This window comes from Dendronephthya gigantea, unplaced genomic scaffold (assembly GCF_004324835.1).
Source record: "Dendronephthya gigantea isolate DGI-Jeju-01 unplaced genomic scaffold, DenGig_1.0 000021F, whole genome shotgun sequence".
Lineage (NCBI taxonomy): Eukaryota > Metazoa > Cnidaria > Anthozoa > Malacalcyonacea > Nephtheidae > Dendronephthya > Dendronephthya gigantea.
This window is the reverse complement of record NW_021163031.1, coordinates 1,791,293-1,803,420: the sequence shown is the minus strand read 5'-3', so window position 1 is coordinate 1,803,420 and position 12,128 is coordinate 1,791,293. Positions and strand designations below refer to the sequence as shown.

At 37.2% G+C, this 12,128-nt stretch overlaps 1 protein-coding gene and 1 long non-coding RNA gene across 2 annotated transcripts; both read right to left on the bottom strand.

The window, feature by feature from the left end:
* Positions 1-946: 946 nt before the first annotated feature.
* LOC114521876 (maleylacetoacetate isomerase-like) lies at positions 947-2,550 on the bottom strand. Its single transcript, XM_028542449.1, has 2 exons — positions 2,000-2,550; positions 947-1,438 (listed from the first exon to the last, which is right to left on the bottom strand). The coding sequence occupies exons 1-2, from the start codon at positions 2,433-2,435 to the stop codon at positions 1,110-1,112; spliced, it is 765 nt and encodes a 254-aa protein (XP_028398250.1). The 5' UTR covers positions 2,436-2,550; the 3' UTR covers positions 947-1,109.
* Positions 2,551-8,426: 5,876 nt separating this feature from the next.
* Positions 8,427-8,856, bottom strand: LOC114522030. Its single transcript, XR_003686857.1, has 3 exons — positions 8,833-8,856; positions 8,570-8,713; positions 8,427-8,452 (listed from the first exon to the last, which is right to left on the bottom strand). It is a non-coding gene; the product is annotated as an uncharacterized LOC114522030 (long non-coding RNA).
* Positions 8,857-12,128: the final 3,272 nt, after the last annotated feature.

Genomic DNA, 12,128 nt, shown 5'->3' with positions numbered 1-12,128 from the left:
AAATTAATATAATATGATGAGTTTTATGCCATTCCGCAAAAGGGCAATAAAATTGTAACAAAACTTCTCTTCGCTTAAATTATACCTTTTTACTTCCCGCAGAAGTTTCCATGACGTTCTAGTAATTCTCACCTTCTGACTTAATAATAAAAGGCTAATATACGTCACAAATTGAGCACATTGCAAAAATGTGCTTTTGCAACTGGTGGCAAAAATGTTAATTATTAATTTGTTAATAGACGCATTACTGTGGTTTCATTATATAGAAATAATTAGTTGCTGAGGTGCCTACGCTACAATAGTAGATATAAACTTAATTAATATTATTATTTGCATGCTTTCCTTGATAAGTCTTTCCCTGCTGAAATATTATTGTGATGTGAACAAAGTAGAAACAGCTTTTCTTGTCAATTCATTAGCTGCAAGTTTAACCTTGAGTTAAGGCACAAAAAGAGGATGACAAAAAAATCCTAATCATGCTATCTCAGGGAATTGTACAGATGTATTTTTCTATGTACAGATCTAAAATTATTGTTCAAGTGAAAGATTAAGATAACATTTCTGATGCAACATACATAAAGTAACAGGTTTCATAAGAATTTTTCAAAAAAAACGGAGAGCATCATTCTACTAACATATTTTATCCCATTGCTCTGATGAAAAAAGTTTTAAATCATTCACAAAAATAAATAAAAAATCAATTTTTTGCAGACATAACAAATTTTTACCAAAACGTTCCATAACTCAAGCTCTATTTGTTGCACTCCTACTACTCAATATGCAGGCTGTAATAGGTAGGTCATTCCCATGTGTTTCTCATGCATGCAATTGCAATCTATCCATGGGTTTCATATTTTATTTGGATTAATTCATTTGATTATTTTTTATATTTTATTTATTATTTTTTATTTTTTTATTTTTATTATGCTTTGCCAGATACACACAAACTTGCAGTACAATAAGCACAAATGATATACAATTACATGGCAGGGTATACGCTACAGCTTACACCGATTACAGCTGCCCTTGTGTGATTACCAGCACACATGCTATAAAATCTGTCAAAATAAATTTAATAAGATTTAATTTTTCAGATTTTTAAAATATGTTCATTTTGTTTTAGCCTTTGGACAGTCAGGTTCATTGTCAGGATGGGTGCTGCGAACAGCATCAACAGTGCACAATTGCTTCCATATTTCACTAATTTTTGGGAAAAGAGCAATATTTACACCGAATCCTATTGCACGGTACACTTGTGGAGCTAAACACACATCTGCTATAGTAATTTCATTACCAATACAAAACTTTCCAGCCACTTTTTCAAGGATTTTTTCAATAGCTACGAATCCTTTCTCTACTGTATTTTTACACTGTTTAGTGTACTCATCAATGTTGTCATCATAATGATAGAAGTAAAAGTTGCATGGTGGCTGTATCCCTACAAGGAAGGAGGAACTTGGTTGACATATTACTTTGACTCTCCTAAAGTCTTCCTTGATTGCTCCCTTATATCCAAAACAGATCCTGACCTTTGCTCAAACCCTAATTTTGTTTCATATGGTGGGAAACACCTAATAGCATATTACCAAAATTGGATTTGCTAAACCAGGTGCTATGGGCCAATCATTATGTAAACAAAAACATGGAAATAATATGCATCATAAGCAATGCTTACACTAGAAGCCTAGATCTGGCCTGGACTAGGTCTAGGACAAGTCTAGGCCTGGAACCTGACCTGGAATGCAACATTTTTAATGTGAATGAACTAGCTTTACCAAGTCCTGATCAATTTTCAACTTAATTGTATAATCTGTATAGGATTCATACTAGTATTACTACTTTTTGGCATGTTTAGGGTCTTGTTCAAAGTATTTTGTCAATTATGTTGGCTATGCAATATCATCAGCAAGAAAGACATGTGAACCTGCCACATATTACCTGGTCCACTTGAAATGCTTAGAAACTGTAATTCTTTATTATAGAAAAATTGAAATATAACCTGAATTAACAATCTCAGAAATCTCTCTAGCTTTCGCCCTCTTCTTCAGATCACTTGGTAGCAATTTTGGTTGTGGATATTTCTCATCAAGGTAATCAATAATTGCCAATGACTGGGTAATTATATCACCATCTATTTCAACTGCAGGTATTTGACCAAGCGGGTTCACCTCATAATATGCTGGCTCAACTGATTCATGAAATCTAAAATATTTCCGCTCAAATTGAAGTCCTTTCAGTGCCAAAGCGATACGTACTCTCCATGTTGGAGAACTATCATGGTTTGTATACAAAACTATGCTTTCTTTTTGGCCAGACATATTGAACACACAGTATAGAGAATAAACTGTAGGCCACTCAAGTAAGAATAAGATATTTTTGTCTAACGCATATCTAATTACGCATGCGTTACCATATTCACAGCCAGTAAATTGCATTCTCTAGCCAATCAGAACTTCGATCTGGCTAACGGCAGCTGGTAACTGCACTATGCACACACAGGACCTGGTTACATAGTGAACTGAAGTGGCGCTCTGTTTTCTTTAAGAGAAAATGCTTCGGAGTGAGCCAGTGAGGGGGATTGAAGAGAACGAGCGTAGCTGAATTTTAATTAGTGCACTAGGCAGTAAAAGTGGTCGAGGGAGTGATCGAGGGGGTTGCGGTTGTGCGCAGTTGCATGCGCAGACTGCTAGATCTTCAATTTAGGCTTTGCCCAAAGTGAACGTATAATGGAAAGCAGGCCGCTTTTGGTAACAGTATATATGCACTAGATGAGATATTTCATGGGAGTTACAGAATAGCCCGTTCATCTTTGGATCCTATACTAGTATTCCGCGATCAACCAAGCCGAAGGTTCTCCCATTCTTTGTCAGCTATAATTTGTACGTTTCAACCAAATCTCAGGTCAAAGTGGTACCTTTGTGGTTGTCATCATCATAGCTCGCTGTCCCGGTAATGTGTTTACTAGAATGCCAGGGATTTACCATATCAAGGATGAAAAAGTGGTAAGGAAATAGAACTGTGAGGAAGAAGGGCTATTTTCCAGTCGAATTCGAGGCAGGGCCTGTTCCATCAACAATGCCCGACTTTTAACCTGTAGCTCGGCAAAGAACAGGGAGGTTTATCAAATTCAGCAAGAGGCTACCTTGATGACTTTTTCACTGCGTTACGGAGACCCAACGTGAAAGACAACAAATCGTTGGGGCTTTGTTTGAGTAGCAGAAATGAACGTGCCGAGCATGCCGAACATGCAAGCCAAAGGGTTTGCAAAAGACTCAGTCCATTCCAGTCGAGTTTTTCAAAGTATGGTTTCATACCCATACAGCTAAAAGTGGCAGCTATTTTGGCGGGCAAAGAGACCAACAAAGACGCAAAAATTTCCCAAACGAAAGTCAAGCATGTCTTTTAGCAGCTCTGAGATATGCACATAGACTTGACAAGGCAGGCCTTTTGACAACGGGAAAAAATACAGTGCTAGCTTTGGATCTCCATTTTGACGAGACGGTTCAATCTGCAAACACACGTTTATCTCGTCTGACAGAAATGCTACTTCGTAACGCTTTTAGGTCCCGTTCACCTTGTCCCTTGAAAAGTGAGAAACTGTGGCTAACTCTAATTTTTTTGCTAAATTCATATCCCTGCATTATTTTTTATTAAATTCATGTCCATTATCAAAGTTTTTCAATTTAAGACAATGTACTTAACATCCATCGACAATCAACTAGCGACTGATTGAGGATTTCCAACAGGTTTTTTCACAATCTATTTACAAAATCAAACGACATCCGTTTTTAAACGTTATAATCTGTGGGGCAACAGACAATAGTGTAACCACCTTATTAGGAGCTTCAAGGATTCCGGTGTTACCATACGTAGTAGCTATAGTGAATTAAACCACGCTCTTTGATGGAGATTGACCTAATAAGTTAATTTATTACATTATAACGTGCATGCCAATAGAGGAAGGGAAGTGTCAATAAAAAAAGCATGAGGTTGTACATTTTGGAGAGGAGAGAGAGAATTTGAAATTTTGTGTTGTGAATTGAGATTTGTGAGTGTTGTAAATACTGATTTGGAGGCGAGTTTACGACACTCTTATACTATGTCCACAAACACTTCTCACGTCTCGAACTTATCTTACACTAATAAAACACTGTATGTTGTGTTGAAAGGTCTGTGTTATTGTAGCATGATATCCTGAACTCTCCAGAATTAACTTGGGCTGCATGACAGATTTCGTCCAGGAAGACTAGCATGGCAGCAACAGATATCGTGAACATAAGAAAATAAGATGCCATATATACCAGTACAAATATCATCAGTTTAAATAATCACAATTACCGTCCAGTTTTCCTGCGGTCATAGACAACATAAATAAAGACAAATTTTAATCTGACAAAACGGACTAAAAAGAATATTTATTTAATGAAGTTAAAATGTAATCTCAGTGCATCAGGTGCTGGTTCTAGAAGGAAGCCCCTTCACAGTAGGTGCAGGATGGTAAGGTAAGGATTTAACAAGCTCGCATCATTTTGTCGCTAAGGAATCTTCAGCATCACTTTATGGCCAATCGGATTGTCTCTTCGTTCTCATTGATATTCAACTATCTCGTCTTAATCTTGAGAATTAGCCAAATGATACGGATGAGGTGGTGTAGAGAACATCTTGAAGTCTTGAAGAACACATATTCCACGTTCAAAGTCACGTATCTGGCGAATGTGGTCGTTCTTTTATAAGCACCAGGATGAGGAAGCATTGCATTTTATTTTGGCTGTATCACGTCTTTCAAAATCAGTAAAGTGCTCATCAATAACTCGTCAAGTGAAATTATAGTCTAAAGACGAAGCTTTGCATGCTTAAGAACATGAAGTTCATCGCGACAAAGAACAGTGTTCCGGGAATTGAACCCAGTAACCGGTGTGTACAAGTCAGCTTCCATTAGACCATTATGTTTTCTATTCTGAGGGCGTTTACGTCAGACATTAAAGTCTACTGGGTTGCGAAAATATTCTAAACTTTTTATCGAGTATAACGAGACATACCAATTATGCGGATATAAATTGTCAACAGAAATGTTTAGCTTTCATGCAATTTTACTCGTAAAAGTTCAATTTTCGTATGGAAAACCAACCGTAAACACGGTTCCGAACACACGGACACTGTTTTTTTACGAGGGAAACCAGAGTGCCTGGAGAAAAACCCTCACCGAAAGCCGGAATTAAACACAAAGTACACAAGTTTGAGATTTTATTAAAACAAAGTCATGTATTACAACAAAGTGTGTGTGTGTTAAAGATATTGAAATCAAGAGAGAGGAGACGGACAATTTTGGTCCTATTTTTATTAATACTTCACTAAACATGTATTACAAAGCGTGTGTGTTTTCTTTACATAGTACATCATTAATATACGAAGACATTAAACTATTATATCTAAAACCGGTTACAAAGTAGGTGCGTTTAAGATCTTGAGATTTAAATTTATAGAACAGTGCAGGTTTAATGTTTATTTGGCATACTTTAGTATAAATTGTTCATGTCTTTTTACAGTGTGCTATTGAATGTGTTTGAGTAATGTTTAAGACTGATCAGTAAAATATGCACTAATGTAAGTAAGTGTTTCTAAGTTATCGTGTATTTTTTTTTTTCTATTATAGACTTAACCCACTAACTCTGGTAGAGAGCTGAATAAAGCTTATGAGATCGACGAGCTAATATAGTAATACATAAAAATGCCTGAGTTCAGAGCGCTTAGATTCAAGTTACGTTCGTCCAAAAACTAAAATTATTCTGCTGACAAATCATAGGCAGTGTTTCGTTTTAAGCTGTCGAACTGTGCACACATATTTCAAGGATCAAGTTAACTTGAAAGATATTTCATGAGCCCTTATAGAAACATCATGAAGGCATACACAATTGTCCTTGAAAACTTCATTGCACATTTCAGAGCTGAGGCATATAGCCAGAGCATGCTGCCCTTGTAGAAACAAGGTTTGGAAAAAAATACCAAAAGAAATTGACTTTATATTTTTTTTGAGGCTGAGGCATATAGCCAAAGCAACAAACTGTCGAAACCAAGTGCAGCATCAAGTGTAAATATATTTTTTTTGAAAAAATTTAGTCAACATTTTTTGAACCATGCAAGCTGCCCTTATAGAAACAGCACCAAGAGTACAATTTGTAGCACCAAGAGTACAGAGAAACTGGACTAATACTTTCAAAGCCAAGGCATATAGCCAAAGCAAGCTGCTCTTATAGAAACAGCCACAGGAGTACATTTTTTTTCTTTGAAAATCTGGTTTAAAAACTTTTAGAGCTAAGGCATATAGCCAAAGCAAGCTGCTCTTAAAGAAACAGCAATGAAAAGAACACTGCAACGTTATTATAGATATCCCAAGATACCTGCTAACACTTCGAACCACATAGCAAAGTCAAACAGTACAGACAAAAGGTGGCGCCTTACTTTTCATAAGCACTGCTCGACGAAGCTAAATGATTGGAAATCTCACAGAGACCTTGGAAAAATAATAAAGTTACAATGCCACTGCCAATGTTTGTCTCGTAATTGGTTTCTAACTATAGTAGAAATAAGGCATGTATATCGTTTCAAGATAACAGCATGCACCCCCCCCATTCCTTATTTTCTTCAAGTAAATTCAAATTAATTAATTGAGAGCATGTTTTGTATATGCCGACATTGTTATAAAGTGCATGGGTGTGTTAACTTTGATTGCATAAATTTATGCATTTCAGAATTGTAAGTCAGTATAAGATATGTCGTAAAATCAATGTTTCTGGCTTGAATATTAACAGTAGCCTTAAGTGAATGCAAGAGATAAAAGAGATATAAACTAGAAGCCATTATAGGCCATGGTTTGAATCAATGTATTTACTCGTGTGCGTGTCTATCTTATGTGCAGCTACAAGATCATGAGGTATAGTGCATGATGTTTTGTATCTGTTTATATTTTTATATAAATCATGTTTTTTCATAAATACATACACAATATTATAGGTTCAATTACAAAATATAGTAAGGCAAGATATAATCGTATATTTACAATGTTTGCTGAGAAATCAGAAACGTAATTACATTTAAATAATTTTACAACCCCAGACCGAATAGTGACCCTATATCATTTTACAATGTTAATTCCGAAAGCCGCAACTGACCGGATTTCAAGAGCCGAAGATGATTTCAATCAGGACAAGATAGAATTAAGAAATGGAAGAAAGAACCTATGGGATTATGTCTGCCATTTGTGGCTGTGATTTGTGTTAGTGTGCATGGCTTTTTAGCCATTTCTTATGTGAAATATGGGTATAACAATTGCGATATATGTTTTTAGTTTTAACAGGCAAATTATCAACCTAAACCTTAGCGCCGCCCTAAGCACAAGCGAGCATTCCTAAGCGCAAAACCGATTCAAACTTTTAACCGAATTTAAGAAACGTTTGCTCACATGCATCATGCATTAGCTATGTTCCTGGTGGCCAGAACTTAGTTAACTGAACGTAAAACCGCTAATTTAACTTAAGTTAATTCGTTAACTAAATTAGTTAACTTCGTTAAGTTAATCATGCACAGACTAACCCCTGCATGCACATTTTTTGACCACCAGGCTACTCTAACCTGTACGATGCTCGGGCATCGCTGATGCGTTGCTGTTTGGCGTCGATTTGGCGTAGTTATGGCGTCGAATTGGCCTACATTAGGCGTAGAGTGCCGTCGAGGTTGCCTACATTAGGCGTAGAGTGCCGTCGAGGTTGCCTACATTAGGCGTAGAGTGCCGTCGAGGTTGCCTACATTAGGCGTAGATTTGCCGTCGAGGTTGCCTACATTAGGCGTAGATTTGCCGTCGAGGTTGCCTACATTAGGCGTAGATTTGCCGTCGAGGTTGCCTACATTAGGCGTAGATTTGCCGTCGAGGTTGCCTACATTAGGCGTAGATTTGCCGTCGAGGTTGCCTACATTAGGCGTAGAGTGCCGTCGAGGTTGCCTACATTAGGCGTAGATTTGCCGTCGAAGTTGCCCACATTAGGCGTATAGATTTGCCGTCGAGGTTGCCTACATTAGGCGTATAGATTTGCCGTCGAGGTTGCCTACTTTAGACGTAGATTTGCCGTCGATTTGGCTTGTCGGTAATAGCTCAACAGAGCCCATCAACCTGAAATAAGATTAAAGAAATAAGCAAACTACATTTTTTATTGAGAAGAGACACGCGTAAAATGGGGATTGTAAACAACATCTATAAAACCCCTCTGGGATTTCAAGTATTTCCTTGCCACATCATTCATATCAAATTATCATGCGGCCGTTGTCGTTCTTGACCTGAATCATGCATAAACTCCCCATTGTTCGGTTTATCTAAAAATGTTTAATTGCTTAATACTCACGTTTTATTATGAACAGGTTTTGTCGTTGTTTTAAATGGCTTGACCCGCTAAATCGCTACCTGCAATAAAACCAAAAGAATGCTTGTTATGGACAGCGATTTTAAGGATTTACCTTGGATGAAGGGAGCTTAAATAAGTTTATCATCCTATTTTGAATAAAATAGACCAAAAATTACCTGTTCATTTCAGCAACAAGTGTTGAAGAGCAGCTTTGGACTTGCCGTCTCTTTAAATGCGAGTCATCTCGGGGAATTTCAGCTATGGGTTTTCTTTCCCAGCTCATTTCTATATTCGGTTTGGTTTTAGCTTTTAAACTCCACCTGGAAGAACAAAAGGCAATGTTAGTTTACTTGGTTTGGTCCTTATAACTCAATTCAAAGGTAATTGCTTGCGATTGGGGCAAAGGTTAGCGGCTCACATACGATTTAGCGTATATTACCTTTCTCATATCATCAACAAGTCCCTAAAAAGGCGTAGACGTGCTTTCTCTTCAAAGGCGAGTTATCTTGAGCCAAATGCTAGTCGTCTCGGGCAATTTCAGCTACGGTAACGGACTTTTTGCCCACTTCACTTCATTCAGTTTGGTTTTAAACTCTCAAACTCCACCTGGAAGAATAAAAGGCACCATTAGTTCACTGCTTAGGTCTTTAGAACTCAATTCAAACGTAATTTGCGTGTGGTCAGAAGGAAGGTTAGCGGCTAAACGGTAAGATTTGACGTATATTACCTTTCTCATATCATCAATATTCCCCAGAAAAAGCCTATAGACTTGCTTTCTCTTTAAAGGCGAGTTATCTTGAGCCAATTCAGCCACAATTCATCGGTCGTCAATCTCTTGTTCACAAATTTCATCGTTTAACTTCAATTTAATACGTCAAAATTCTGCATGAAAGGAATAAAAGCTACGTTAGTGCTATACAAGTTTGTATTTGAAGCTGAACACAACACGAGAGAGGCATTACAAGACGTGAACTAAAGACACGTGGAACCTTAGCCCAAAAGCTCACGATGAAACAAGCTGATAAAACACGCAAAGGGAAAGGCATATTACCTGGTATTACACCAACGACAGTCTGTCAGAGATAGTAAACTTCTATTAAACTTCTCTTCTGCTGAAGACGATAGCAATCTGATAGCAATCTCTGTTGAAATTTTCTTGGCATGGAGGAGACTCATTTTTATTCTTCGAAGACCAGCGCTGAAGTGATGTCTCAAACTGGAATCAAAAACACATATTATTCATTTCACCCGCTCCTCGTGTCTGCAAAATAAAGTCATCCTATTGGATGAACACTCCCGACCTGACAGCTCAACAACGCTTTTGATTGGATGTTTATAGTAATTTGAATAATATGATTAATTCTCTTCTCCTGAGCCTGGACATCAGAAATGAAAGGAAAGAATTAATCATATTATTCAAATTACTATGCTCGTCCAATCAGAAGCAATGTTGAGCTGTCAAGCCGGGAGTGTTCAGGCAATAGGATGACTTTATTTTGCAACACGAGGAGCGGGTGAAATAAATATCTAGCTTTGATTCAACGTTGACACATCACAACATGGATAACACGGAGTCGGAGTTCCGGAGCCGGAGTTTCGGAGCCGGAGTCCCGGAGTCAAAATTACGGAGTCTGACGTAATAATATTGAAAAACACGGAGTCAAAAATTATGGAAAACACGTAGTCTGCCAAAAACATGGAAAACACGGAGCATAAATGTTTGGAAAACACGGAGTCAACGTAAATTATACATATATTCATAAATGAAGGATCGCTCATAAGTCTATACTAATTGTTTATACCACAGTAATTGTATAAAAGAAAGAATACACAATAACAAAAGATTATAGCTATAATGCCTCTTGCTCAAAGTCATAGAATTATTGTTGTAGCTAACTACATTACGTGTCCTTATATCAACATATGTCCTTAAATCACACCAACACTGCCACATCCAATTTCCTCTTTGTCTACAATATCCTCCCATTTAAATTGATGAATATTATTTATGTTTAAGGATACGTTTTTCGGTAGTTTATTTACCATTTGCGGAATAGCAAAAACGTTACGCGAATTTGACGCCATGTTGTTTAAAACACGCTATCAAATTTGCATAATTCACGTTGAGTCATTGACCACTGAGCTTGGCAGACTTCCAAACATTTATACTCCGTGTTTTCCATATTTTTAACAGACTCCATGTTTTCCATAATTTGTGCATTACTATGCATTACCATATTCACAGCCAGTAAATTGCATTTTCTAGTCAATCAGAACTTCGAACGGCAGCTGGTAACTGCACTATGCACACACAGGGCCTGGTTACATAGTGAACTGAATCCAGTGAAGTGGCTCTACTGTTTTCTTTAAGAGAAAATGCTTCGGAGTGAGCCAGTGAGGGGGATTGAAGCGAAGGAGCGTAGCTGAATTTTAATTTGTGCACTATAGGCAGTAAAAGTGGTCGGGGGAGTGGTCGAGGGGATTGCGGTTGTGCGCAGTTGCATGCGCAGACTGCTAGATCTTCAATGGCGGCTTTGCCCAAAGTGAACGTATAATTGAAAGCAGGCCGCTTTTGGTAACATTAGTATATATGCACTAGATGAGATGTTTCATGGCAGAGTTACAGAATAGCCCGTTCATCTTTGGATCCTATACTAGTATTCTGTGATCAACCAAGCATTCTCCCATTCTTTGTCAGCTATAATTTGGTAATGGTAATGGTAATGGTAATGGTAATGGTAATGGTAATGGTTTATTTACACATTTTAAATAGCGATGACGCTAAATTACAATATGTTTACAATACAAATAGCTATAAAAGATAAAAGGTTTTACAAATTATTTACAGCAATTATATATAAAAAACCTATATACATAAATATCAGTACATGAGAAATATTATAAAATATGCTAACTAACTAATTTAGCGTTATATAAACTTATGGAATAGGCCAAAGGACTTTGTTTAAAACGTTCGGTTCTACAAAAGAAGTTGTATAATGTTTGGCTATTAGTTCTTGTTTCCTTTTGACTAACCTGTTCTACTTTCATTGGTAATAAGCTATGTAGTTTATGATTTGGATCCAGCATTTCCTTAATTAAGGATATGCATGATTCGTCCCTACGTCTTTGCAGAGTTTGCAAGTTCGTCTCGGCTATTACTTGCTCATAATCCTGATTTGGGTGTATTATCCTGAGTGCTCTTTTTTGAATACGTTCAATACTCTTCCTTTGTTCTTGTGTTAAACCTCCGTTCCAAATCTCTGCACCATATTCTAGCACAGGGCGGATTACAGAGCAGTAAAAGGATAACAAATCACCCGTAGGGGCTCCATAATTCTTTAAAACCTTTAGTAAATACAAACGCTTAGCCGCTTTTTTAATGATATGTTCAGTATTTACTTTCCATTTAAGATCGTCACTTAACCATATCCCCAATAGCTTGTATGATTTTGTACGGGAGACGTTATGGCTACCAATAAGGATTGGGGCTATCGAGGTTACGTTTTTCCTGAAGTCAATTATCATCTCCATGCACTTTTTATCATTCAATTCCATTCCTTCGTCCGTTGCAAATTGTACCACTTTATCTACATTTTCCTGGGTATTACCGATTGGTTGATCATCTAAATGATCAATCACATTGATTACTTCCGATATTGTGGTGTCGTCCATAAACATCGCTGCATCCTGCTCTTCTACGGCATTCCGTGTTTGATCCTGATCATTAGATGC